Raw genomic sequence first — 23,581 nt, 5'->3', positions numbered from 1 at the left:
TGAATTAGTAAATACTACTCCAATAAAGACTTTATGTATGTACTTTTTTTAGCGTTATGTATTTTATTTGCTTTGTCTATTTTGTGTATATAACTTTTCCAAAATTTGATTTTACATCTCACTGCTATTCTCTTATTTGATAGAACTATAACTTTGAAGAAAATAATTGGAATGTTGAGACTTTGCTCTGCAAGAATAGGATTGAGCCGGTAGACAAAACAATATTGTTTTGAGTTACGTGGCATTAAGAAAATAATTTCATATATATATTTTCACGTCAGGTTGCATCAAATCACTACGATGATTCTACTTAAAAGTACAAAAATATTTGTTGTGAGTAAATTCGCATAGTTTTTTATAACGTAAATATTAATTTGCATAGTTCTTTATATACTTTACTTTTTAACCTAAATGAAATTTTTTCCTCTAATATTAATATATACTCCATCCGTCCTACTTCAATAGGCTTATTTTCCTTTTTGTGACGTCTCATTCCAATAGGCTCGTTATCTATTTGAAGTAAAAAAAAATGTACTTAATTGATGTGGACCACACCATTTTACTACCAAAAAGTAAGTTTTTTAATCTCCGTGTCCAAAAGAAATGAATCTATTAGAGTGGGAGTGGGACGGAGGGAGTATATTAGAGTAGAATTTCCTATAACTCTAAGAGTGTGTTTGCTTTTTATCCCTCTAAATGAAGGGATAATATAATGAAGTATAAATTTATCACGGATCATATTTTTTATATCTTGTTTGATTTAAAGGATAATATATTTATACACTCCTTATAAGGTGGTAAACTATATCACTATTTTTTAGGTATAAAATTATCCATTTTCCAAGGGATAAGAATCTGCCCAAAAAATTATATAACCTGCCCGAATTTTTTCATACATAAAAGCAAATTAGGTATAAGGTGGTAAATGTAGTTTATCCCTTCCTTATACCTCAAGGCAAACGAACACACCCTAAGAGTGTGTTTGCTTTTTATCTTTTTAAATGGAGGGATAATATAATGAGGTATAAACTTATCACTTAAAATAATGACCATATTTATTGGTTTAATTGCCAAATCTAGCGACTTTCAGTTCAAAGTTTCAAACCGACTGGCTTGTTTGGCAAATGGTAGCATCACCGAACCGTGCGGCAATTATCTATGATCCGTTCAGCCAATGATATTTCTCCACGTCATCCAATTACTTCATGCTCTAGCAATTTTGAAAATTTGCTAGTGGCATTTTCGAATTTTCAGTTGATTCCAAATAAGTTATAATTAGAATATACTCCCTCCCTCCCATAATAAGTGGCCACATTTCCTTTTTCGTCTGTCTCACTATAAGTGGCTGCTTTCTAAAAATGACAAAAGTTTACTTTAATTAAGTCAACAATTACTCACTAATTTGATCAACAATTGTAGGCCACACTCTATTAAAACATATAACACTCAATTTCTTAATCTCCGTGCCGAAAAGAATGTGACCACTTATTATGGGACGGAGGGAGTAGTTCAAATTTAGACTTTATGATATTGTATTAACACGAATTTTAAAAAGTTACAAAAATAATTGTCAATGAGACCTTGCTCTAGTGATAAAATTGAGGTACTCAAATATTCTCATTTATTAAAAGTCTTGGGTTCAATTCCCACCTGCATACGGTGATGATTTTCCACTTTAGGCGATGCTGTATTCCCGCCTGAGTGTTGCGGTAATGCTTGTCCACTTTAGATGGTGTTGTATTGTTTGGTGTTGAGATCTCACACACAGGGCGTTTCTCGCCTGCATGCGGTGATATTTTTCCACCATTTTGGTGGTGCCGGTGGTGAGGTCCTACCTGCGTGCGAGTTGCATAACTGATTATATATTCAAAGAGTAGTGATAAACGGACACCAGGTGTACTGAACACCTGGTAAAAAACCGGTTTTTGCTATTACCACATCGATTACAATACTTGCTTATATTATATTCAAATAAAGAATATGCTGTATAGGTTTACGATCAAAATCCCTGCATATGATTCATCTTATTTAATTTTTTCTCATTACTCACCCTATAGTATTTCATTTTCTTATTATTATATCGCTTCTAATAAAGTATACGTTATATATACTTTTTTCGAGCAAAATCCCATCATATGATTCATTCTTTTTTATTACAAATTCACTAATTAATTTCAACTATCAATTAAACTTGTTTTAGCGGAATACACAAATTAGTGGAAACAAATAAAAAAAAACTAGCAATATAAATATCCGAAATAATAACATATTTTAATATTATTTATTTTTATCTTATAAAAAAATCCAATTTTTGAAAAAATTTAAAAATAATATCCGAAAACAAATCTAGTAGTATTATTTTAAGGAGAAACACAAAATTAGTTGAAACAAATTAATAAAAAACAAATAAACACAAAATTTAGGAGTAATAATTTTCGGGAAAAAAATAAATAATATTAATTTAGAAAAAAAATAACTGGAAACAAATCTAGAATTATTATAACAAGAAACACTAAATTATTGGTAACAAATCAATAATAAAATTTAAAAACAAATAAATCAAAAACAAAACCGAAAAAAAATATATTCGAATTATATAATTTATAAAATTTTCTGAAATAAAAACATAAAAATAATGAAACAAAGTCTTCGAAAAATAAGGAAACAAAACGGAAGATTTTGTGAAAATTAGAAACAAATTAGCCAGAAAAAAAGGAAAGAAAATGGACGAAAAAATCAAGGGAGATAGACTAATTTCGGATATATATACATAGAAAAAATCAAGGGATAAAACAATAAAAATAATAAACCCCTAAAACCGGCCCACTCTCTATCCACTAAAAAAATCAATTTTTTACCAGGTGTTCAGTACACCTGGTGTTCAAATGTCATTATTGATATTCAAATACCTCTTGTAATTTTAAAAACAAAAATACAAAAATAATCTAAACTTAATTCCATCTCTAAATTCAATTGCAGTTTCGCATCTTTCTCTCTCTATATGAGATTTATAAGTTATTGCTTAATTGTGTAGATATATGATACTAGTATATCTTAAGCATGAGTTTTCCTATAATGCCATATTGAAAAATGAAAATTGTGTGGGTCTATATCGACACAGGCTATAAAACGCATAGCCAGCCGTACAACTAATGAACATGGAAACTAAGTTTAAACTATTTTTATATTAAAAAAAATCGAATTCGAATAAGTTGGGGCTAAACCAGGGGGCTTAGCCCACTGGCCACCAGGTCCTCACTTTAGTGAAGTGACCCGGGTTCGATCCCTCTTGGGAGCGAATTGGAGATTGGAGATATAAGGTGGATTTGGTGAATGGCGAATTGGAGCGAATTGGAGATTGGAGATATAAGGTGGATTTGGTGAATGGCGAATTGGAGCGAATTGGATATAAGGTGGATTTGGTGAATGGCGAATTGGAGATTGGAGATATAAGGTGGATTTGGAGATTTGAGATATAAGGTGGATTTGGTGAATGGAGAGATAAGGTGGTTCTTGGAGTGGATGAGGAACTAACTACTAACATCTAACATGACTTTGTCCGATCAAAAAAAAAAAAAAAAAATAAGTTGGGGCTATTTTTTATTAATAATAATACTTTTAAATAGACTTATTATTGCCATTTATCCCGCGTCGTAATAAAGCAGCAAAAAGAAGCACATTGGTGAGTGTCAGTTCTCTCTCTCTCTCGCTTTACGTACAAGACATCTGTCTCTATATTTACTACTCTGTCTGGAAGTTTAGGCGTAGCGAAAAAAGTTGGCGGCGATGAATCGGGGAAACGATCCCAATCCGTTTGACGAGGAAGAGCCTGAAGTCAATCCATTTTCGGTAACCGCATTTTCAAATTTATTCAGATCTGCCTAAATTTAGGATTAGTTTCGTCGATTTCGTGCTTAATTTCGTCAATGTTACTGGCTTCCGGTGTTTGTGGGGAGTTGTGATTATTTGGTTCAGATCCGAGGCCGACGGCTGTTTTTGTTCGATTAACTGTGACGATTGGTTTCAACTTTTTAGAATTTTTGGGAGTGAGATCTCTCTTTGGCCTTGGGAAAAACGAATGCTGCTTCGTTTTTAGTGTTCATGATAACTGAAAGCAAATCGATTCGGAATTTGTAGCCAACGATGTGTACAATATTGGTCCTGATTTTGCTTATAATATGGCGGAACTGAAATTTTCTAGTATAATGTAAAATTGAATTTGATTTAAATGGTTCAACGTCAACAAAACAGGCGAACATTCAATGAATTGGCAAACTTGAAGTCGATGTCCGCATATTCTATTTCTAACATCTATCTCCTAAATTGAAGATGGGGGCTCCCGTTCAATATTATGCTATATATATATATATTCTGCACCTGCTTAGAACTCTTTGGCATCTTTGACGCCCCTCTAATTTTTAAAATTCGCGGAAACTGTGGAAATTGGCTTGGAACATTCTTGCCTACTAACATATGTAAATTCTTAATACAACTCTGGCAGCTTCGACGCCCTTCTAATTTTCAAAATTTGAACGTGTAAAATGGCTGGAAACATCCTGGCCTACTAACATATCTCAATACTTAATCACTTATCTAGTAAAATGTTTAAATTCTTTTTCCTAAGATACACAAGAAAAGAATAGACCATCACAGCAAAAGCCAATTATCTGTTGACTGCAATTCTCATATTCTTATACTGTCTTACAAATGGGAAGAATAATGTAATTCACTCGTATGGCATATTTACCTGATGCATACCATAAAATTTTTGCCTTCTCTTGGTTTGGTTGATTTGAAAAGTTTGTTGATACTTATAAGAAACTACTCCAGTCACCTATGTTCTTCTACCATCTAATATGTTGTTGTTTTTTTTCTCCAGAATGGTGGCAAGTCAAAGTCTCGCATTCCCAAAGTGGTCGCGAGTACACTCGGTTTTGGTCAGAAACATGATGCCACTGTAGATATACCATTAGATGCTACAAATGTAATCTCTTATAGAAGTGTACTTGTATCCGTGTCTTCAGTGTCATTTTAAATGTAACTCTTTTGCATAATATTTCAGGATCCAAGGAAAAAGGAGAAAGAACTTGCCACATGGGAAGCAGATTTAAATAAAAGAGAGAGGGTCAGTTTTAGTTAAGGTTATATTACTGCAAGCAGATTCGTGAAGTTTCAAAATAAATCTGGTCTTTTCATTTCAATATCATGTTGCCCATTAAGCATGCATAGTTTTCTTTTTAGGATTTTAACATGCGGTAGTTTATCTGCTTTACATCTTGTGTTGTGGCTATAGATTCCATAGTCTAATGTTTGCTTATGCAATATTTGATTATTTATATCTACTATAAAACATGATCTGTCTTTGCTATTAAAGAAAATGACTAAATTGACAATTCATGATGAAAATTCATTTAACAATGTAGGTTGTTATGCATTGTCAAGGTTATAATTTTGCTCATATTGTATACTTCTTGAACTAGATGACTTATAATCTGCAAAAATCATTGACTTGAGCGCTTTATTCATGGTGTTTGTGTGCTGGCCTGTCATATTTGTATGCCATTGAATTCATGCAAGTAAAAATACTTGTCGGCTTCTGTCCTGCAGGAAATTAAACGGAGAGAAGATGCTGTTACTAGTGGTAATCTAGAAGACCTAGGCTAACAAACATGTTATTTTTTATTTAGTATTTTTTTCTGTTCTTATGTCTCTAATTCATTTTACCACACTTTTATTCAGCTGGTGTTCCTGTGGATGATAGAAACTGGCCTCCATTTTTTCCCATTATCCATCATGATATAGCCAATGAAATACCCATTCATGCTCAGAAGTTACAGTATCTGGCTTTTGCAAGTTGGTTAGGTGGGTATGCTCTTTTCTTGTCATCGAAAGGCACATTCTATTTCTATTAAAGTGTGGTCGCAAATTATATCCTTGCTTATAGTTATTTTCCATAGTTTGGTTTAACTGCCCAATCTGATGCTTTTTAACTCGATTCTGTCTTGTGATTTTGATGTTTGAGCATTTCAAGTTTGTCCTGGTGGAAATTATCTTTCCCAAAGTTGCGGTACTGGATGGTTTGGTTTAGACTTTTTGAAATAAATGAATTATAAATGCCTTTGGCTAGTGTAGCTTGCTCATATTTAATTTCTTGCTTCCCAAAAATTAGAATTTATCAGCCCTATGTTATTCCATGTCCTGTAGTTGGACTTTGAGTCTTAAGACTCTGATTTTTGGTGGAATAATTACCTTACCTTTGTTACAGGGATTGTAATTTGCCTTGTATTCAATGCCATTGCAATCACCGTTTGCTGGATAAAGGGTGGTGGTAAGTATGTGATCGTGTGCTTCAGTTTTGGTGGTTGCCAATTTGGAGCTTTTGGTCCTATGCTAAAAATGCCATTTACTGTCTGTAGGAGTCAAAATTTTTCTCCTTGCCATAATCTATGCCCTGATGGGATGCCCCATCTCATATGTGCTGTGGTACAGGCCTCTATATCGTGCAATGAGGTACTTGAGATCTGCTTTTATTACTCTATTCACACTTAGAACATGTTGAAAACTAAATTTTTTTTTGTTATACTTCTGGTTCTTATCAACAGGACTGATAGTGCACTGAAGTTTGGGTGGTTTTTCATGTTCTACATGGTACATTTGGATGTTGCTCTTTGATATTGTGTATTGGTGATATATTTTCCATATTGATAATCTTTTTGAACCCATTATATTGCAGCTTCACATTGGTTTTTGCATTTTTGCTGCAATTGCACCTCCAATCGTCTTTCATGGAAAATCATTAACGTAAGTAATTTCAATTTTCTTTTAGATCTTTCCTCTGAAGCAGAGTTTATTACAGCATGTTTCAGCCTTGTTATGCATCAGTGTGGATGATGATATCATATGGCCTTGTGACATTTATGTATTTATTTTCGCTTATTCTTTTATTTTCTGTCTCTCTCAGTGGCATCCTTGCAGCTGTTGATGTCTTTTCTGACGATGTCCTTGTTGGGGTGAGTTTTCCTTTGTTACTACTTGATCTGTGAATCCTGTATTGTTCTCTAAATTTTCATAGGGGTGTTGTATTGAACCTTAGTGTACTTTTGCTTTGACAACTTAATGAATTTTGGCCAGACTTGATTCTAATTTATGATAGCCCTTAAGATTAGGCATGGTGATTTCTCCATCGTGAACATTCCTTTTTACTGTTTGATTATCATTTTGTTGCAGATCTTTTACCTGATTGGGTTTGCATTTTTTTGCTTGGAATCACTGCTGAGTTTATGGGTACTCCAGGTTAGACTCATATATGCTATCTCGTTATGAATTTATTTGGCACAGCCATATTTCAATATTGTGGATTGACCCGTATTTGACAATTGAAGTACATATATGTTGTGTGTGTGTGTCTGCGTGTGAGTTTTCATCCGAAGTATTAGTTTCATGATCCAATCAAAATTGAGTTCTTAGGCAGCATATAGAGATGTTACATGAGATCTTACATACAAGTGTGGTTATTTTTCTCTCACTAAACCAGCTGTTAATAGAAGAGGAACATATATTTCAAGAATAAAGTTGGCACTTTGATGTTATTCTTGATAAAATTCATATTATTTTGTGGAACGACTTGAATATCTTACCATTTGTTGATCTCTCTCTCTCTCTCTCTCTCTCTCTCTCTTGCAGAAAGTATATACATATTTCAGGGGACAGAAATGATAAATTGGAAGGCATCTGAAAGTTGCGGTTGAGTGCCCAAGTAAATAGATTTACTTCCCTTGGTTTGATTCGGCCACATCTTTTGTAATATGGGGAAATATAATCTGTTATCTAGTAGTCATCACATCTGTATCACTTCAAAAAAAATTAGGTTCATTTGTAACTGAACACAAGCTTTTATTGCTTAAAGACGTGCTTATTTCTTTTAGGATGCTCGTGACGAAATTTTATGAACTTTCGGTTTTCCAGATTACTTGGCTTAATTTGGAGTTGTTTTATTGTTTGAATTATTCGTAGATTAGTATAATAACATAATGCAAACTTATCAATGTAATATCAGTTGAGTTTTAAGAGTGGCACCTTGGAATTTGGATTCTCTACACTATAGGATGATTACTTGTAACCAGGGGGCTTAGCCCACTGGCCACCGGGTCCTCACTTAAGTGAAGTGACCCGGGTTCGATCCCTCTTGGGAGCGAATTGGAGATTGGAGATATAAGGTGGATTTGGTGAATGGAGAGATAAGGTGGTTCTTGGAGTGGATGGAGTACTAATTACTAACATCTAACATGACTTTGCCCGATCAAAAAAAAAAAAAAAAAAAAGGATGATTACTTGTACGTGGTTTATCAATGTGATATTCGATGCCAAGTTCTACTATTAGGGTGTGTTTACCTGATAAAAAGGAGAGAAAAAGATGTATTTTTACACTTTTTTTTCATCATTTTTACATATTTATTATGATGAAAAATTTTATTTGAATATGGTAGAATATTTTTTCAGGCGGTTCATTTTCTTTTTGATGTTCGATTATTATTTTTGGATAGTAATGTGAAAATATTTTTTTCATCTTTTTATCTTTAGTAATTATGATTTCTCATCTTTTCTTATTTATCATTACAATCAAAATAAATGCACCCTCGGTTTAGTTGCATTACTTTATCCATGTATTTCTCAAATCCTACTGAAAAACCTTAGGTGGGCTCCTGAATCCTGATGGATCTCTCAATTTTTTTTTTCTTTCTAGCTCAATATATTTTTCTCAACCAATAATTTATTTGAATTATTTCTCGCTGTTCTTTTAAAAAAGTACATTTGAAATCATCTTGCACCGAGTTGAAACTTCGTTTTAGAATTCAAGCATCAACCATTGCTCACACTTCTTCTACGCTGAGAAATTAGATTCTTATATATCGTGGTGAATTCCAATTGAGCATTTCTTACTCTCTTTGAAGTACTTTTAAATATCCTCGTATCAATACGGAATAAATTCTTTATTAATTTATTAATCCTTACAATTTTAGTGTACTAATCATAATAAATTCGATTTCGTGGACATGTATAACAAAACTAATTTTCCATTAATTATCCACTTCATGTAATTGGTGATTAATTCTTGGCGAGTAATCCTACTATTAAAATTCTACTGCATATATACAAAGTGGATCATAAAAGGTCCATACTCTCCTCCACCTCCCCATATCCTCACACACCTCATCTCTTCGCAGCCCATCCCCTCTCCGCCACGTGGCACCCAAATATCCGAACTTCAAGATATCACCACCACCCTTCTCCATTCCTACATTTATCGCAAATTAATTGTATAAAACACAAAATCCATTTCATATATAAATAAAAAAAAATATACTATACTACTCAAGGGAGTAACTAAAAATTTATATATATAAAAAAAATCAACAATTGCCAATCAAAATACCTTAAACAGTGACACACGACACCCAAAAACAGCCTCCTATCCTCAAAAACTCGCATCATTTTTACTCTAAACCACACACCCTCCCCTCCCTATATCTCTCATTTTTTCTGTCCTCACAATTTTATCATTCATCTCATTCTCATAATTCTCAGCTCACAAAAAGAAACAAAGAAGAAAACTAAACTCCCATATTTCCCCATGCCATTCTACTAAACCAAGAAAGAGCGAGAGAGAAAGAGAAGAGAGAGATAGAGCAGCAATGGCAGCAGTCTCCACAGTCTACACACTCAACTCCACCTGCTCAATCTCCACACCATCAAAGCCCCTCACACACAAACACCTAGTCTTCTTCACCACCACCACCGCCACGAAGAGATCATCGCGGCGGGCGATATCATGCTCCGGCGAGGACAAGACGGTGGTGATCGGGCTGGCGGCGGACTCGGGGTGCGGGAAGTCGACGTTCATGCGGCGGCTGACCTCCGTGTTCGGGGGCGCGGCGGAGCCCCCGAAGGGAGGGAACCCGGACTCGAACACGCTGATAAGCGACACGACGACGGTGATATGCTTGGACGACTACCACTCACTGGACAGAACCGGACGGAAGGAGAAGGGAGTAACCGCACTGGATCCGAGGGCCAATGACTTTGATCTCATGTATCAGCAAGTCAAGGCCTTGAAAGATGGCACTCCAGTTGATAAGCCCATTTACAATCATGTCAGTGGTCTATTGGACCCGCCGGAGCTCATCAAACCTCCCAAGATTCTTGTCATCGAAGGCTTACACCCCATGTAAGATTTTCTTCCTTTCTTATCCTTTTCTTTTTTTTTTTCCAAAAAATAAAAATAAAAAGATAATACTCCATCTGTCACGAAAGCGGGAAGAGTGTGTGCGCTTTTTTGGAATACGAGTTTTAAGAATGTTAGTTAAGTGTGTTGCGAGTGCAGAAAGGGGATAACAACGGGTGTTTGTTGTAAATAAGTTGAAATATCGAGGTTATAAGATTGCGTGATTTTATGGGATGAACGGAAATGAAAAATATTGCACGCTTTTGTGGGAGTGAGGGAGTATGTGTTTGCATGACAATATTTTGGTTTGATTTCTGATTGAAAGGGTGGAAATTGAAGGTGGACTTTTTTTGTGTGTTGTGAAAGTTGATGGTGATGAGAGACTGAGTGATTATAATTGGGTTATCTATATTTGTATGGTTGAGGGATTAGGGTTTGTGCCATGTCATATATTTGCTGACCCATGCGTCAACTTACGGGCCATGCAGTCTTTATCGACTCTTGTTCTTTGTTTTTTTTTTTTATATATATAAATATTAATATGTTATAATTCTTAAATATATAATATAGAGAGAGAATGAATACAATAAAAAAATTATTTTTAAATACTCCCTCCGTCCCTGAAATGGCTTCCTCTTTGGGGACGGCACGGGTTTTAATAAAAAGTTGTAAAGTGTATTAATAGTGGAGAAAAAGTGATATAATTATTATTGGAAGTTGTGAAAAGTGTTATAATTAGTATTGGGAGTGGTGAAAAGTGAAAAGTAAGAATAAATAAAGTATTATTAGTGGTGGGGTAGGTTTCCAAAAATGGAAAGAAAGAAGGAGGAAGTTATTTGGGGGACGTCCCAAAATGAAAAAATAGGAAGTTATTTTAGGGACGGAGGGAGTATAAATTAGGAATCAAATATTTATAATTAAAAAGTTTTATGGTAGTAAATTGTAGGTAAAATATGATTAATTCACGATTAAAAAACTTTGTGGTCGTGAACTGTAAACAAAATATGGTGAGTTTTGTGATTAAAATGTATCATGAGAGTAAGTTATAGGCAAAATAAATCGTGATTATTTTATTAGTTCATTCTTTTATTAATTCACTGTTTAATTAATTTTGGTAGCTAAGCCAAATTATATATTTGTTGTACTATTGATCACAAAACAGTGGTATAATTAAAACTCAAATTTTCAAATCCAAAAAAGAAACTCATATTTTTCTATATATTTGAAAATAAACATTAGTTCGATTTCTTTAGAATATAAACAATAGTTCCACCACTTGGAAGGTATACATCTGAAAATAGTTTTATGTGAAGGTACGATCAACGTGTTCGAGACCTCTTGGACTTCAGTATATATCTGGACATTAGCAACGAAGTCAAATTCGCATGGAAAATTCAGGTAATTCCCTCTTGAAAAAAACAAAAATCAAAACTTGTCATATTTTTTTATAGGGGCAACGACGCTTAAATGCATAAGTTTTCGCATTTTATTTTGTACATGAACTATAAATCATGCTTTCAAATACATAATTTTTTTTTTACTTGAATGAAAGTCTTCCTAAACGATATAGTTAAACTAGTAATTAAACGTTATCGTTTCATCATAAAAGAAGTCCTAATTTTTAGATTACCTTTTATGGCATTATTTTTCGCAATATAGAACTCAGAGAGCTATGAGTTCATGATTCAAGACCGTGCGTATGTAATTTGCGATTTAAGATTGTGGGTTTGTCATTCATTCATGTCGGTTTAGGGGTTTGAGATTCACGTTCGCTATTGAGTTGTGAGTGTTAAAAATATCATTCATGTGCAAAACCAAAAGAAAATGAAGTTCATATATTTAAAGGCATAATTTATATATGTGCAAAATCATAAATGCGTGAAAGTTCTTATATCTAGGTTTTATTATCCTTTTTTCTTTTGGAAATCGACATTTAACATGTTTAGTCAACCATATTTTGGTCATGGTGTATGTATCATATGTAATTAAAAAAAGAAAATAGATTTAGAATCTAAATTTCCAATATAATTTTTGTAGTATTTATTTATGATACATTAATTTCGGATGAATTAGTATTAATACACAAAGTTAGTTACTTAACATTAATGATGGTAATGGTAATGCAGAGGGACATGGCTGAAAGAGGACACAGTCTCGAGAGTATCAAAGCCAGTATCGAAGCCCGAAAACCCGACTTCGATGCTTACATTGGTAACTAACTAACTAACCTCGCAAAAAAACACACACAACACACAGTGGAGATAGATGCAATGATATTGTAGTGACGGATGCAGAAAAAAAAAATCTATATTTTGCTGAGATTTCAAAATGACATTCAATTTGATCTGGTGATGGGGGGCTATTTCATAATGATTCATACAAAATACCGATAATCTGACAGTTTTAAAAGTATATATAAACAAAAACCAATTCTTGTGTTTGGAGGGGGCCGAAGCCCCCCCCCCCCCCCCCAGCCTCCTCTCCGCTAGTGTGTGATGTTGGGTTTTGGGGCAATGCAGATCCACAGAAGCAATACGCGGACGCCGTGATCGAGGTGTTGCCAACTCAGCTGATTCCGGACGACAACGAGGGGAAGGTGTTGAGAGTGAGGCTGATAATGAAGGAAGGTGTCAAGTTCTTCAACCCTGTCTATCTCTTCGATGAAGGCTCCACCATTTCATGGATACCCTGCGGAAGGAAGCTCACCTGCTCCTACCCCGGCATCAAGTTCACCTACGGCCCCGACTCCTACTACGGCCATGAGGTAACCAACCAACCGCGTTTCATCTTCTATTGGGGGGGTTGGGGGGGGGGCTTAAGCCCCCCTACTCAAAGTATATGATGAGAGCGCTCGATTCTGTTGATTCTTGCAGGTTTCTGTTCTGGAAATGGATGGGCAGTTCGACAGACTGGATGAGCTGATCTATGTGGAGAGCCATTTGAGCAACATTTCGACTAAGTTCTATGGAGAAGTGACTCAGCAGATGCTGAAGCATGCAGATTTCCCTGGCAGCAACAACGGGACGGGGCTGTTCCAGACCATCGTCGGGTTGAAGATCAGGGACCTCTACGAGCAGATTGTGGCGAGCAGGACGGCTGCTTCCCTTGAAGCTACCAAGGCATGATGAGTCGAGTCGAGTTGAGTTGAGTTGAGTCAGAGTGCTCTGTGAGTGTTGGTGTTTGGGGGAATTGCATTGTTGTCTATTTTGTATCTATTTTCTGAGTTGAAACTCTGTGGAGATTTGTAACATAGAGAAACGACTTGCACATATTTTTCAAATGGAATTATATAACACATTTCATACATAGAAATGGCTCTCATTTGAGAATGCCATGCTATGCTCTTTATATATCAACAGACAATTTCTGCTAATTACAAATGAAATCTAAGAATATTGACAGTGATGAAGGTGTATCCACATAATATGAGGCTCTAAAATCCTAAATCTTGGGAAGTGAAGATAGAGTTGATAACTAAAGAAGATTTCACACATTGATGAAATGGTCAAGTGGCTAATACATGAAAGACATTTTGCTGATCTATACTGCTTGGAACTTTCAGCACAAACAACGGCTTGTCGCCATATCCAAAAGGTCAATTCTGATCAAACTCGATCAATTACACGAGACTTTCAGCCAATTATCGCCAACAAGCTCTGTCTAACAGCTGGGACGGAGCAGATCACTGATCCAAAAATGCCGGTGAGGGCATATGCAATCGCGCAGAATGGGAGTGCCTCGGGCTCCTTAGCTGATAATGCAGCCGTTCCCAGTCCGTGTGCACTGAAAGCATAAACCAACAAGAACATGATCACTTCTTTCTAGCTTCATCTCTCAGATGACCACAAAGAAATAGTACTAATTAAATTCTCAGAATTCTTTTCCTTAAAAAGTTTTTAGGGATGGTATGTAGTCGCTTGAAGGTTCTGCAATACCTTGACGCAGTTGCTATTCCACGAGCAATAGGGTCACGGAATCCTAGTTTATCGAGTACAGTCTGTGCGAAATTGGCCCCAACAAGTCCAGTTACTACAACAACAGCTGCTGTAAGAGATGTATTGGCACCTGAGATGAGAAAGGAAGCAGTTGTCACAGTTCTGCTGCATCACTTTAGATGTAAAATATTGAGCAAAATGAATTCCGAACCTTCAAAGAAGGATACAATGCTGAGAGCAAGTGCCACAGTTATGCATCTTGGTAGAACTGATAGTGTCAATGATGGCTCCAGACCAATTAGACGCCCGATGAAAGCCGTTGAATACAATGAAAACAGTGTGGAGAGGATCACAGAGCTCAATATCTCTGCAGCATGTCTCTTCACCAGCTGCAGAGTATGATCAAGATTAAAATTTGCAATTCATTGCTGTGAGATGATTGAGGGAAGCAACCATAGATCTCTGAAATCCCAATAAATTGGTACACATTGGAAATCATTTAGTTACCTTTCTTTGTTGGAACATGGAGAAGGCAAATGAGAGGATAACAGATCCAAGAAATCCCATCAAAATGTCTCCGGCCCCCGGATTTGATGAGACCTTTGTCAGATAGTATCCTGCAATATTCATCAAACAAAATAACCATCAAAGAATAATAGGAATTCCCAACATAGAATTTCATCATCATTTTAGATCTATACCTAGAACAGGATTGAGTCCAGATTTTGATAGGTATCCATAAGCATATGCAGCAAGATCTGCAGATAACGAGCAGCAGATAATCGGATGGAAAACCTTCTTCACGCCCGATGGCAACCTGAAGCAACACGATGCTGAGATACAAAACAATAACTTGAAGCAAATACAAGAAATGTGTAAACTGCCTCTCTTACCCTGAACCAAAAATGTAGCCTAGTACCGTAGAAGCCAGCAGAAACGGCAAGCATGTCCTGGCATTTGTTCCAAGTATAGTTGGATAAAGAAACGCAGACACAAAGGATACTAGAAATACACCACTCCAAGCCCACAGCTCAAATGGCGAAAAGGGAGAAGGCTTAAGCATGGGCTCAGCTGGTATCATTTCAGTGTTCACCAACTTCCTCACTGCTATAGCTGTGAAACCAGCTACAGAAAGCGATGCTAGCCAGCCTCCGGCTGCACCAAATTTAGGAAACGAAAAACACACATTACACCTATTAACTAACACCAAACAAGACTGGTTGATCATCTACAATCTGGGATGGAAATGGACTCTACTTTCATATTTGGGGTAGTAGCGCTTAAATACATAAACTTTCACCAAATTCTAGTTTTGCACATGAGCTGAGAATGCTGCCTCCAACTACACAAACTTTCAATTGTTTTGATTTTTCACAAGATTGTCAGTTGCCCCCAAATCAATATCAAGGTGGATACTCGAAATGCCTACATGGTTGAAATGACCGACGTACGAAGGACATAGTTGGATATCTACACCACTTCGATTAGCCATGATGGCATTAATTTGTCAATTCAGCTTATCACGATTGGCAGTAATTCGCTGGAAATTGAATCGTGTGAAAAATCAAAGCAATTTATAGTTAGTGTATTTGGAAGCTGAATGTTCAGTTCATGTGCAGAACCAGAATTTGGTGAAAGTTTGTATATTTAGGCGCAATTACCCCCCCCCCCCCCATATTTATACCAATAATGTAGATGATTTTAAGGCCGGAAGCAGCCGGAATGTCTTTGACGGCGAGGGGCAGGACCACCAGAGACGGCACATAGAACAAGGGGAGCCACCGCTGGATGAAGAGCAGCGCCGGCTGGAAGAAGCTGACCACGCCAGCTGCCGCGGCAGGGACAGTGGAATCAAGAGCTATCAGAATTGTGAATATGCAAAACATTCCGAACAAAGCGCTGGGAAATTTGATGGCGGCGGCAACAAACGCCTGCTTCAGCAGCTTGTCAACGGCCAGAATGATTCCCAATGAAACCGCCAAATGCAGCAGTTTCAGAGCCTAAATTGAAACAGAGAATCAAATCGCCATTCATTTAATTAGGGCAAAATACAGTTCAAAAATCTCTCGATCGATGCAGTCACGTACCGCGCTTTGGGGATTAGGGCTCGCCGAGGTCAATCCGCCTTCCGATCCTGAGGATTTCACCACAAAAGTTTTCTTCTTCGGATCAACAAGCGGGAATTTTGCCCCCAGAATTAGGGTTGATCGCGACTTACTGCCATTCCGGCAACTGGAAGAAGCTAGTAGCGATTTTGATGAGAATTTTGTAGGTTTTTGGCATGGAGTGAAGAGAGAATGGTGACGATTGGGGAGAAGGAGGGAGAGAGTGGAGAATGGGGAAATGGAGGAAGTAGCAGGCATGGTGGGAGGCGGAGGTTGGAGTGAGGGAGTGGAAGAGGTGACATTGATGAAGGAATGAAGAGAGAAATTTGTGTGGACCTGCTCTGCTCAGCTCAATACTAACGACTTGTTGATTGATTGCTGATTGGATTTATTCCCGGGAATTTTATTCTTTTTAAATATACAGTTTTGTTCGTTGCTTAGGTGGGCCCCTTAGGCCTTAATTAGCGACAATATTTTTTATGATTGAAATTACTCGGGTTTGATTTGTTATTTCAATACATCTATTTAGTCACATTGTGGTCACCCACAAATTAGTATAATAAAAAAAAATTGATTTATTTAATTTATTTTTTTAAATAAAAATAGAATTTAGTTATTTTATTATATTCTCTACATTGAACTATTTTATAAAAAAAAAATTGCATTTTTTTTTAAAATAAAAAAGTTATCAAAAAATTGTAAAAAATAACTACAATATAGAGAATATAATAAAATAACTAAATCTTATTTTTATTTTAAAAAATAAGCTAAATAACTTAAATTATTTTCTATTTAGGCCACAATGTGGCTGTTTAGCATCACTCTTGTTATTTTTCGTATTTCGATTTTCAATTTCTTTTTGTCGATTTCGAAGAGGAGAAAATAAAATAAAAAATACTCCTAACTATTTACTCGCATATTAGTACGGACATATTAAAGTTCAAAATTTCATAGTGCATGGTAATTTTGTAGGATCTTAATGAAAAGATCGAATCATCTTTTTTTCTGCTCGTTGCTGGTATTTTTGTGAATGAATAACACGAATGTTGTTCACCACACTGTTTGACGTAATTGATTCCCTAACAAGTAAAAATCACAATCCACACACATCTATCTATTATTAAATAGATTACATTTTTGAGAGCCCACAGCAATTCTCTGTCCTACGTGGCGCTCTCAAAAATCTCTATTTTGCTCTCTTTGAATTCTACTACTCAACGCAAATCATCTCTTAATCTCCTATTAATCTGCCTTCTTTTTTTTTTACTTTTTTATTTAAGGCAATTTTAATGAGCCGATAATCATCTATATCATGTTCTCAAAAATTCATTCAATCAATCAATCAGCTGATAATCTTCACAAAATTCATCAATTTCTGTTATATCCACCGATGATTTCTCTCGCAATATCAATCAATCCGGCCGTTTCTGTTCCAAATTTCTCTATTATTCAATCAATCTTTCTCCTAAATCCTAATCTCAAACAATAGGCGGTTAAATTGATTTAGCTCCTCACCATCTCCAAAATCAATGGCGGTGGGCCAAGATCTCTGTCATTTGCCTCTCGATTCACCATTCTCCTTCATTGTTTCTATGAACTATGGCTCGATCACATCTTGATTCTCATTGTTTAATGCCTTCGTTAAAGATAAAAAGCCTAACCTCAGCTTTTCAATCGTTAATCATACCATGTAGTATTTTCAACTATAAATCTTTGGAAAATGGTTTCTACACCTATCGTCGGAAATTCTTATTTGTTTTCCAGGTCATCTTTGGTTAATTGGCTATAAATTTTTGAGGTTTGTTCTTTCAGATTTCGTTGATTAATATGATATTTTCATCACTATATTCGTGTGTGAGGTGATTCGTCATTTTTATTTTCGTTTTATAAATAAGATGCTATTGGTCATCAATTGTTCTATAAAATGCCTAAATCACTGTACAATATAATACTGTTACTATGAATCAATAATCTGAAATCCCTTCCCACCGACGCTGTCTCTTCAGCAAAATCGCACCGCACAGTTAACATTTTGTGCGATTGCTTTGAAATTATCTCTGAAGTTACTTCCATTCGAAGAGATTAAACTGAAACTAAAGCTGGATAATATCCCCATTTCAATGAAATTACCTACAACTTAAGCTTATTCATGTGGGTGTGTCTATTGTTATCTCTTTCGGATAAATTGCGACAAAATTATATACTCCTGTTTAAAGGGTAGGAGAAAAAAGAGAACTATGTGTAACACTAAATATATTACTTAGAATTATCAATTTGATACTGTTTTTAGATTGTTCGAGCAAACTTAGATACATGTGTTTGATTTTGTGTAGTTTTTGTTTCTGGTTATTTAGTTGCCCCTTTGCTATTATTGGTCTGATTGTGCTTTCATTGGTATAATTAGGAGATTCTAATTATTTGGATTTTTCTCTGTAATTTATCGGATTTGATGTACATTTTAAATGTGCCTTAATGCAGATTATAGTAACAAAAGCAAACAAGGAGTCAAATGGAAGGAAGCAGAGAATAGGGAATATTTGTGCAATTTTTGAAAATTTTGAAGTATGGAAGATTGAGAGCTGCTGGAGATAGCTACGGGAAGAGAGAACCTTAGTATTTGGGATTGAAAAAATAATCGACTTTCTTAGTTCTAGCTCTAGAATTCAATTAGTATATTATTATTATTATTATTATTATTATTATTATTATTATTATTATTATTTAATTGAAACCTATATGAATAGATCGGCCACTGGTGAGAGTCTTGGTACGAGTTTATGACTAATTTTTCGTTTTCTCTCTTATGGAGAAGATTAAAGATTCACAGTCGAACAATTTGGATTCAGTATAAATTATTATATTTGGTGACTATTTCTGTTTATTATTGATTAGTTACGATTATGCTATCTTTTTATTAGCATGGGTGAGTAGCTAATTTTTTTTATTAAGTGAGAATACTAAAATTAAATTAATCTGAAATCATGTGAGTTTGTTAGATTAATAGTATATATTGGATTTAAATTTGTTCTTTCAATTCGTAAGACTATTGGATGATGCTTAGATGATACTCACAAGTCGGTTATGGTCTTACGAGTATTTTGGCTCCAAACAGTATGATGCTCACAAATTAGATCTGATTTGTCAAGTTCCAAACAAAATGATGTTCATAACTTAATTCGACCTTTGAAGCTTTAAATGAGATAATGCTTAGTACTCAACTCCAGTTTTTCAAGCTCCAAATGAGTGATGCTTAGAACTCAACTTGCTCTATCAAATTGTAGACGAGATGATACTCACAAGTCAGTTATGGTCTTTCAAGTTCCACACGAGATGATGCTCAAAAATCAGTTATGGTCTTTTAAGCTCCACACAAGATGATGCTCACAAGTCGGTTATAGTCTTACGAGCTCCAAATGACATGCTGCTTACAAGCCAAGTTTTATCTTTTGAAGTTGCAGATGAGATGAGACTCATAAGCCAAATCTCATATAACAAGCTTCAGATAAGATAATGATCAGAAGTTCGACGTACAAAAGTCAAATGTGATATTTCAAGCTAAAGACAAAATGATGCTCTAAAATCTTGTAAGGTTCGGATGAGATGATGTTTATATATAAGATGCGGTCTTAAATTTTGTCTATTAATTTATAAAATTACACTCCTATAAATTTAGTAAATCTTTCATATCTACGATGAACAAAAAATACGATGTGTTAATCCTTCATCATATCCTATGTCAAATAGACCTAAATCTTTTTTTTATTGTTTTTTTAAAATCTCCAACCTCGCATCAACTTTTTATGAAAATTTCATCAAATAAAAATTTATATAAAAATGCAATCTATTTTAACTCTCAACAAAAAACTAACATATAACAAGCAAAAATGTCCGAACTGTACCAGCAATTTATTTTGGCCAAATAAAATTAAAATTTTAAAATAATTTATATAAAATTATTTCATATGTTATAATAAAAAAAATAGTGTACAATGATAATTATAATATAAAGTGATTTCCCGTCGAATTTCGACGGGTTACACACTAGCAAATATTTTCTAATTATTTGCTCAAATATCTATCTATTAATATATAAAAGAGATACATCATGTTGAAGAGTCCACAATCTTTCTCTCTCCTATGTGGCACTCTCACAATTCTTTATTTTACACTATTTGAATTCTACAAGTATTATGTATTCTCTTTGTTTCCTACATTTAATGCTTTAAATTATTATTATTAATTCAATTAATCATTAGATATATAATTATTTTTCTTTCCTTATATATTTAATCGTTACATAAGCAATATTAATGTGCATTTATACAAGATGCATATAAATTTAGAAAATTCATATCCATTATATATATAATAATGTAATTTTAAATTTTCGCACTATATTTTTTATTTAATACTCCCTCCGTCCCTAAAATAACTTCCTCTTTTTCCATTTTGGGACGTCCCCCAAATAACTTCCTCTTTCTTTCTTTCCATTTTTGGAAACCTACCCCACCACTAACAATACTTTATTTATTCTTACTTTTTACTTTTCACCACTCCCAATACTAATTATAACACTTTTCACAACTTCCAATAATAATTATATCACTTTTTCTCCACTATCAATACACTTTATAACTTTTTATTAAAACCCGTGCCGTCCCCAAAGAGGAAGCCATTTCAGGGACGGAGGGAGTATATAATAATAATATTTACATAATATCTAATCATTATTTTTAATGAAGTAATTCATAATACATATAAATATAAAAATACTAATCAATAAAGAAGCATACGATCAATCCAAAAAAATACAAAATATGAAATGTATCGATTATATTTATATTGCTATAATTGTTAACTAAATATCGATTAGTCAAAATGCTTGCTAATGTATAATATCTAGAATCTCATTTTAAAAATTCTCTATTCTCCTTCATTCTCATCGTTTCACAAGTCATATCTCTTATCTCACATTGATTTTTAATTAAACTCCATCTTGATCAAAGATTATATAAATACTTGTGTAGTATCTCATCATTTATATATTGCTTCATCAATTTAATTTGATCAATTAACTTTTAGTTGGCCAAATAGATAGTTATATTTTTATTAAAAAATAATTTAATTTATCTAATATTACTTTGACCAATAATAAAATTTATTCAATAATGTCAGTCCATATATATTGAAGACCTCTCCTTCATTCTCTATCCTATGTGGCACTCCCACAAGTTAGTATTTTGATCATTCTCCAATCTATCAAACTATGGACGAGATGATGCTTACAAGTCAATTATAGTCTTTCAAACTCTATATGAAATGATGCTCATAAGTCAGTTATGGTCTTATGAGTATTTTGGCTCAAAACAATATGATGGTCACAAATTAGATGTGGTTTGTCATGTTCTAAACAAAATGATGTTCATAACTTGATTATGGCTTTTGAAACTTTAAATAAGATAATTCTTAGCACTCATCTCCAATCTTTCAAGTTCCAAATCAGTGATGCTTAGAACTCAACTGTGGTCTATCAAACTATAGACGAGATGATGCTCACAAATCAGTTATGGCCTTTCAAGCTTCACACGAGATGATGCTCACAAGTCAGTTACGGTCTTTCAAGCTCCACACGAGATGATTCTCACAACTCTGTTATGGTCTTACGAGCTCCAAATGAGATGATGCTTACAAGTCAAGTTTTATCTTTTCAAGTTGCAGATGAGATGATACTCATAAGCAAAATCTCATATAACAAGCTTCAGATAAGATAATGATTAAAGTTCGACGTACAAAAGTCAAATGTGATATTTCAAGCTATAGACAACATGATGCTCAAAAGTTTTGTAAGATTCGAATGAGATGATTTTCATATATAAAATGTGATCTTAAATTTTGTCTATCAATTTATATAAATTACACTCCTATAAAATTAGTAAATCTTTCCTGTATACGATTAACAAAAAATACGATGTGTCAATCCTTCATTATATTTTATGTCAAATAAAGCTAAATCTTTTTCTTATTACTTTTCTAAAATCTCCAACCTCACATCAACTTTTTATGAAATTTTCATCAAATAAAAATTTATATAAAAATGCAATCTATTTTAACTTTCAACAAAAAACTAACATATAAGGGTGCGTTTACTTTGATGGATGAATTTATCCATGAAAAAAGATGGATAACAAAAAATTATGTCTTTAAATGTCTCATTTATTCTCCCACATTTTACACAAAAGATCAGTTCACTATTTTTCCTTCCTTATTTTCACTTTAATGATGGATAATATCATCCCTCCATTTTCGGTGTGATAATGTTATCCATCTTTGAAGTGAAAATAATGAAGAAAAAATGATGCGCTTATCTTTTATGTAAAACGTGGGAAAAGAAAAGAGATATTTAAAGGCATAAATTTTTGTTATCCATTCTTTTCTATTGATAAATTTATCCATCAAAGTAAACGTATTATAACAAGCAAAAATGCTTGAACTGTACCAGCAATTTGTTTTGGTCAAATAAAATTAAAATTTAAAAATAATTTATATAAAGATCATTTTATGTGCTATAATAAAAAAATAATATACAATAATAATAATAAAATAATATACAATAATAATTATAATATAAAGTAATTTCCCGTCGAATTTCGACGGGTTACGCACTAGTTCTAAGCTAAAAGTAACTACAATTGGTTTTAGGATTACTTGGACTTCACCGTTGTTTGCATATTTTGGGTTGCTATGGCCTAGGGTGATGAGTGATCTCAAACAATTCCAATAATTTCTTTTGTTTGTTTTTGTGCGGTAACATCATTTAGTGGTATTTTTTTTAAAGAATAAAAACACAACAAACAAACCACTTTCATTGAGAAAAAAGTATGAGGAAGAGGTCGGTGAACATTATAACAGATATAGGGGCAAGTCCTATTCCTCACGTTATTTGTACAAATAATGAGTGAGGTCATTTTCATAAAAAAAATTAATAAAAAAATGAAAAAAAAATTGTAATACAATTCATTAAAAAGTGGACTATATTTTAAAAAGTTCCAAAAATAAATAAAAAATAAGGGCCATTTTAGCGAGATGAATGGTGTACTTAGGTCTTGGAGCATCTCCAATGAAGGGTGCAAGTAAGGGTGTAAGTGAGTCGAGCTAGCTCGCGAGGTACTCGAGATCGACTCGAAAATTACTCGAAATCGACTCGGTATAAGTTGAGTCGAGCTCGAGCTACTCGACTAGGTATCGAGCCCGAGTTCGAGTTTCATCATACTCGACTTGTTAGGCTCGCAAGCCTAATCAAGCTTTCAAACAAATTACGA

General features: G+C 34.2%; 3 protein-coding genes and 1 long non-coding RNA gene across 4 annotated transcripts; 3 read left to right on the top strand and 1 right to left on the bottom strand.

The window, feature by feature from the left end:
- Window positions 1-3,620: 3,620 nt before the first annotated feature.
- LOC131017334 (secretory carrier-associated membrane protein 4) lies at window positions 3,621-7,924 on the top strand. The gene is made up of 13 exons (XM_057946057.1): window positions 3,621-3,682; window positions 3,763-3,849; window positions 4,880-4,984; window positions 5,063-5,125; window positions 5,608-5,641; window positions 5,740-5,862; window positions 6,266-6,328; window positions 6,417-6,510; window positions 6,603-6,648; window positions 6,734-6,801; window positions 6,962-7,010; window positions 7,228-7,293; window positions 7,684-7,924. The coding sequence occupies exons 2-13, from the start codon at window positions 3,787-3,789 to the stop codon at window positions 7,714-7,716; spliced, it is 807 nt and encodes a 268-aa protein (XP_057802040.1). The 5' UTR covers window positions 3,621-3,682; window positions 3,763-3,786; the 3' UTR covers window positions 7,717-7,924.
- Window positions 7,925-9,308: 1,384 nt separating this feature from the next.
- LOC131017332 (phosphoribulokinase, chloroplastic) lies at window positions 9,309-13,528 on the top strand. Its single transcript, XM_057946055.1, has 5 exons — window positions 9,309-10,225; window positions 11,536-11,620; window positions 12,349-12,433; window positions 12,742-12,986; window positions 13,096-13,528. Exons 1-5 carry the CDS (start codon window positions 9,693-9,695, stop codon window positions 13,345-13,347), a joined length of 1,200 nt encoding a protein of 399 aa, XP_057802038.1. The 5' UTR covers window positions 9,309-9,692; the 3' UTR covers window positions 13,348-13,528.
- Window positions 13,529-13,689: 161 nt separating this feature from the next.
- On the bottom strand, window positions 13,690-16,646 carry LOC131017331 (plastidal glycolate/glycerate translocator 1, chloroplastic). Its single transcript, XM_057946054.1, has 8 exons — window positions 16,245-16,646; window positions 15,842-16,157; window positions 15,051-15,312; window positions 14,859-14,974; window positions 14,665-14,774; window positions 14,369-14,546; window positions 14,158-14,287; window positions 13,690-14,005 (listed from the first exon to the last, which is right to left on the bottom strand). The coding sequence occupies exons 1-8, from the start codon at window positions 16,518-16,520 to the stop codon at window positions 13,855-13,857; spliced, it is 1,539 nt and encodes a 512-aa protein (XP_057802037.1). The 5' UTR covers window positions 16,521-16,646; the 3' UTR covers window positions 13,690-13,854.
- Window positions 16,647-17,387: 741 nt separating this feature from the next.
- LOC131017330 (uncharacterized) lies at window positions 17,388-19,163 on the top strand. The gene is made up of 2 exons (XR_009099551.1): window positions 17,388-18,060; window positions 18,741-19,163. It is a non-coding gene; the product is annotated as an uncharacterized LOC131017330 (long non-coding RNA).
- The last annotated feature ends 4,418 nt before the right edge of the window (window positions 19,164-23,581 follow it).

This window comes from Salvia miltiorrhiza, chromosome 3 (assembly GCF_028751815.1).
Source record: "Salvia miltiorrhiza cultivar Shanhuang (shh) chromosome 3, IMPLAD_Smil_shh, whole genome shotgun sequence".
In the NCBI taxonomy this organism is placed as follows: Eukaryota; Viridiplantae; Streptophyta; class Magnoliopsida; order Lamiales; family Lamiaceae; genus Salvia; species Salvia miltiorrhiza.
Note: the sequence above shows the minus strand (reverse complement) of the source record. Positions and strands in the feature narration are given on the sequence as shown.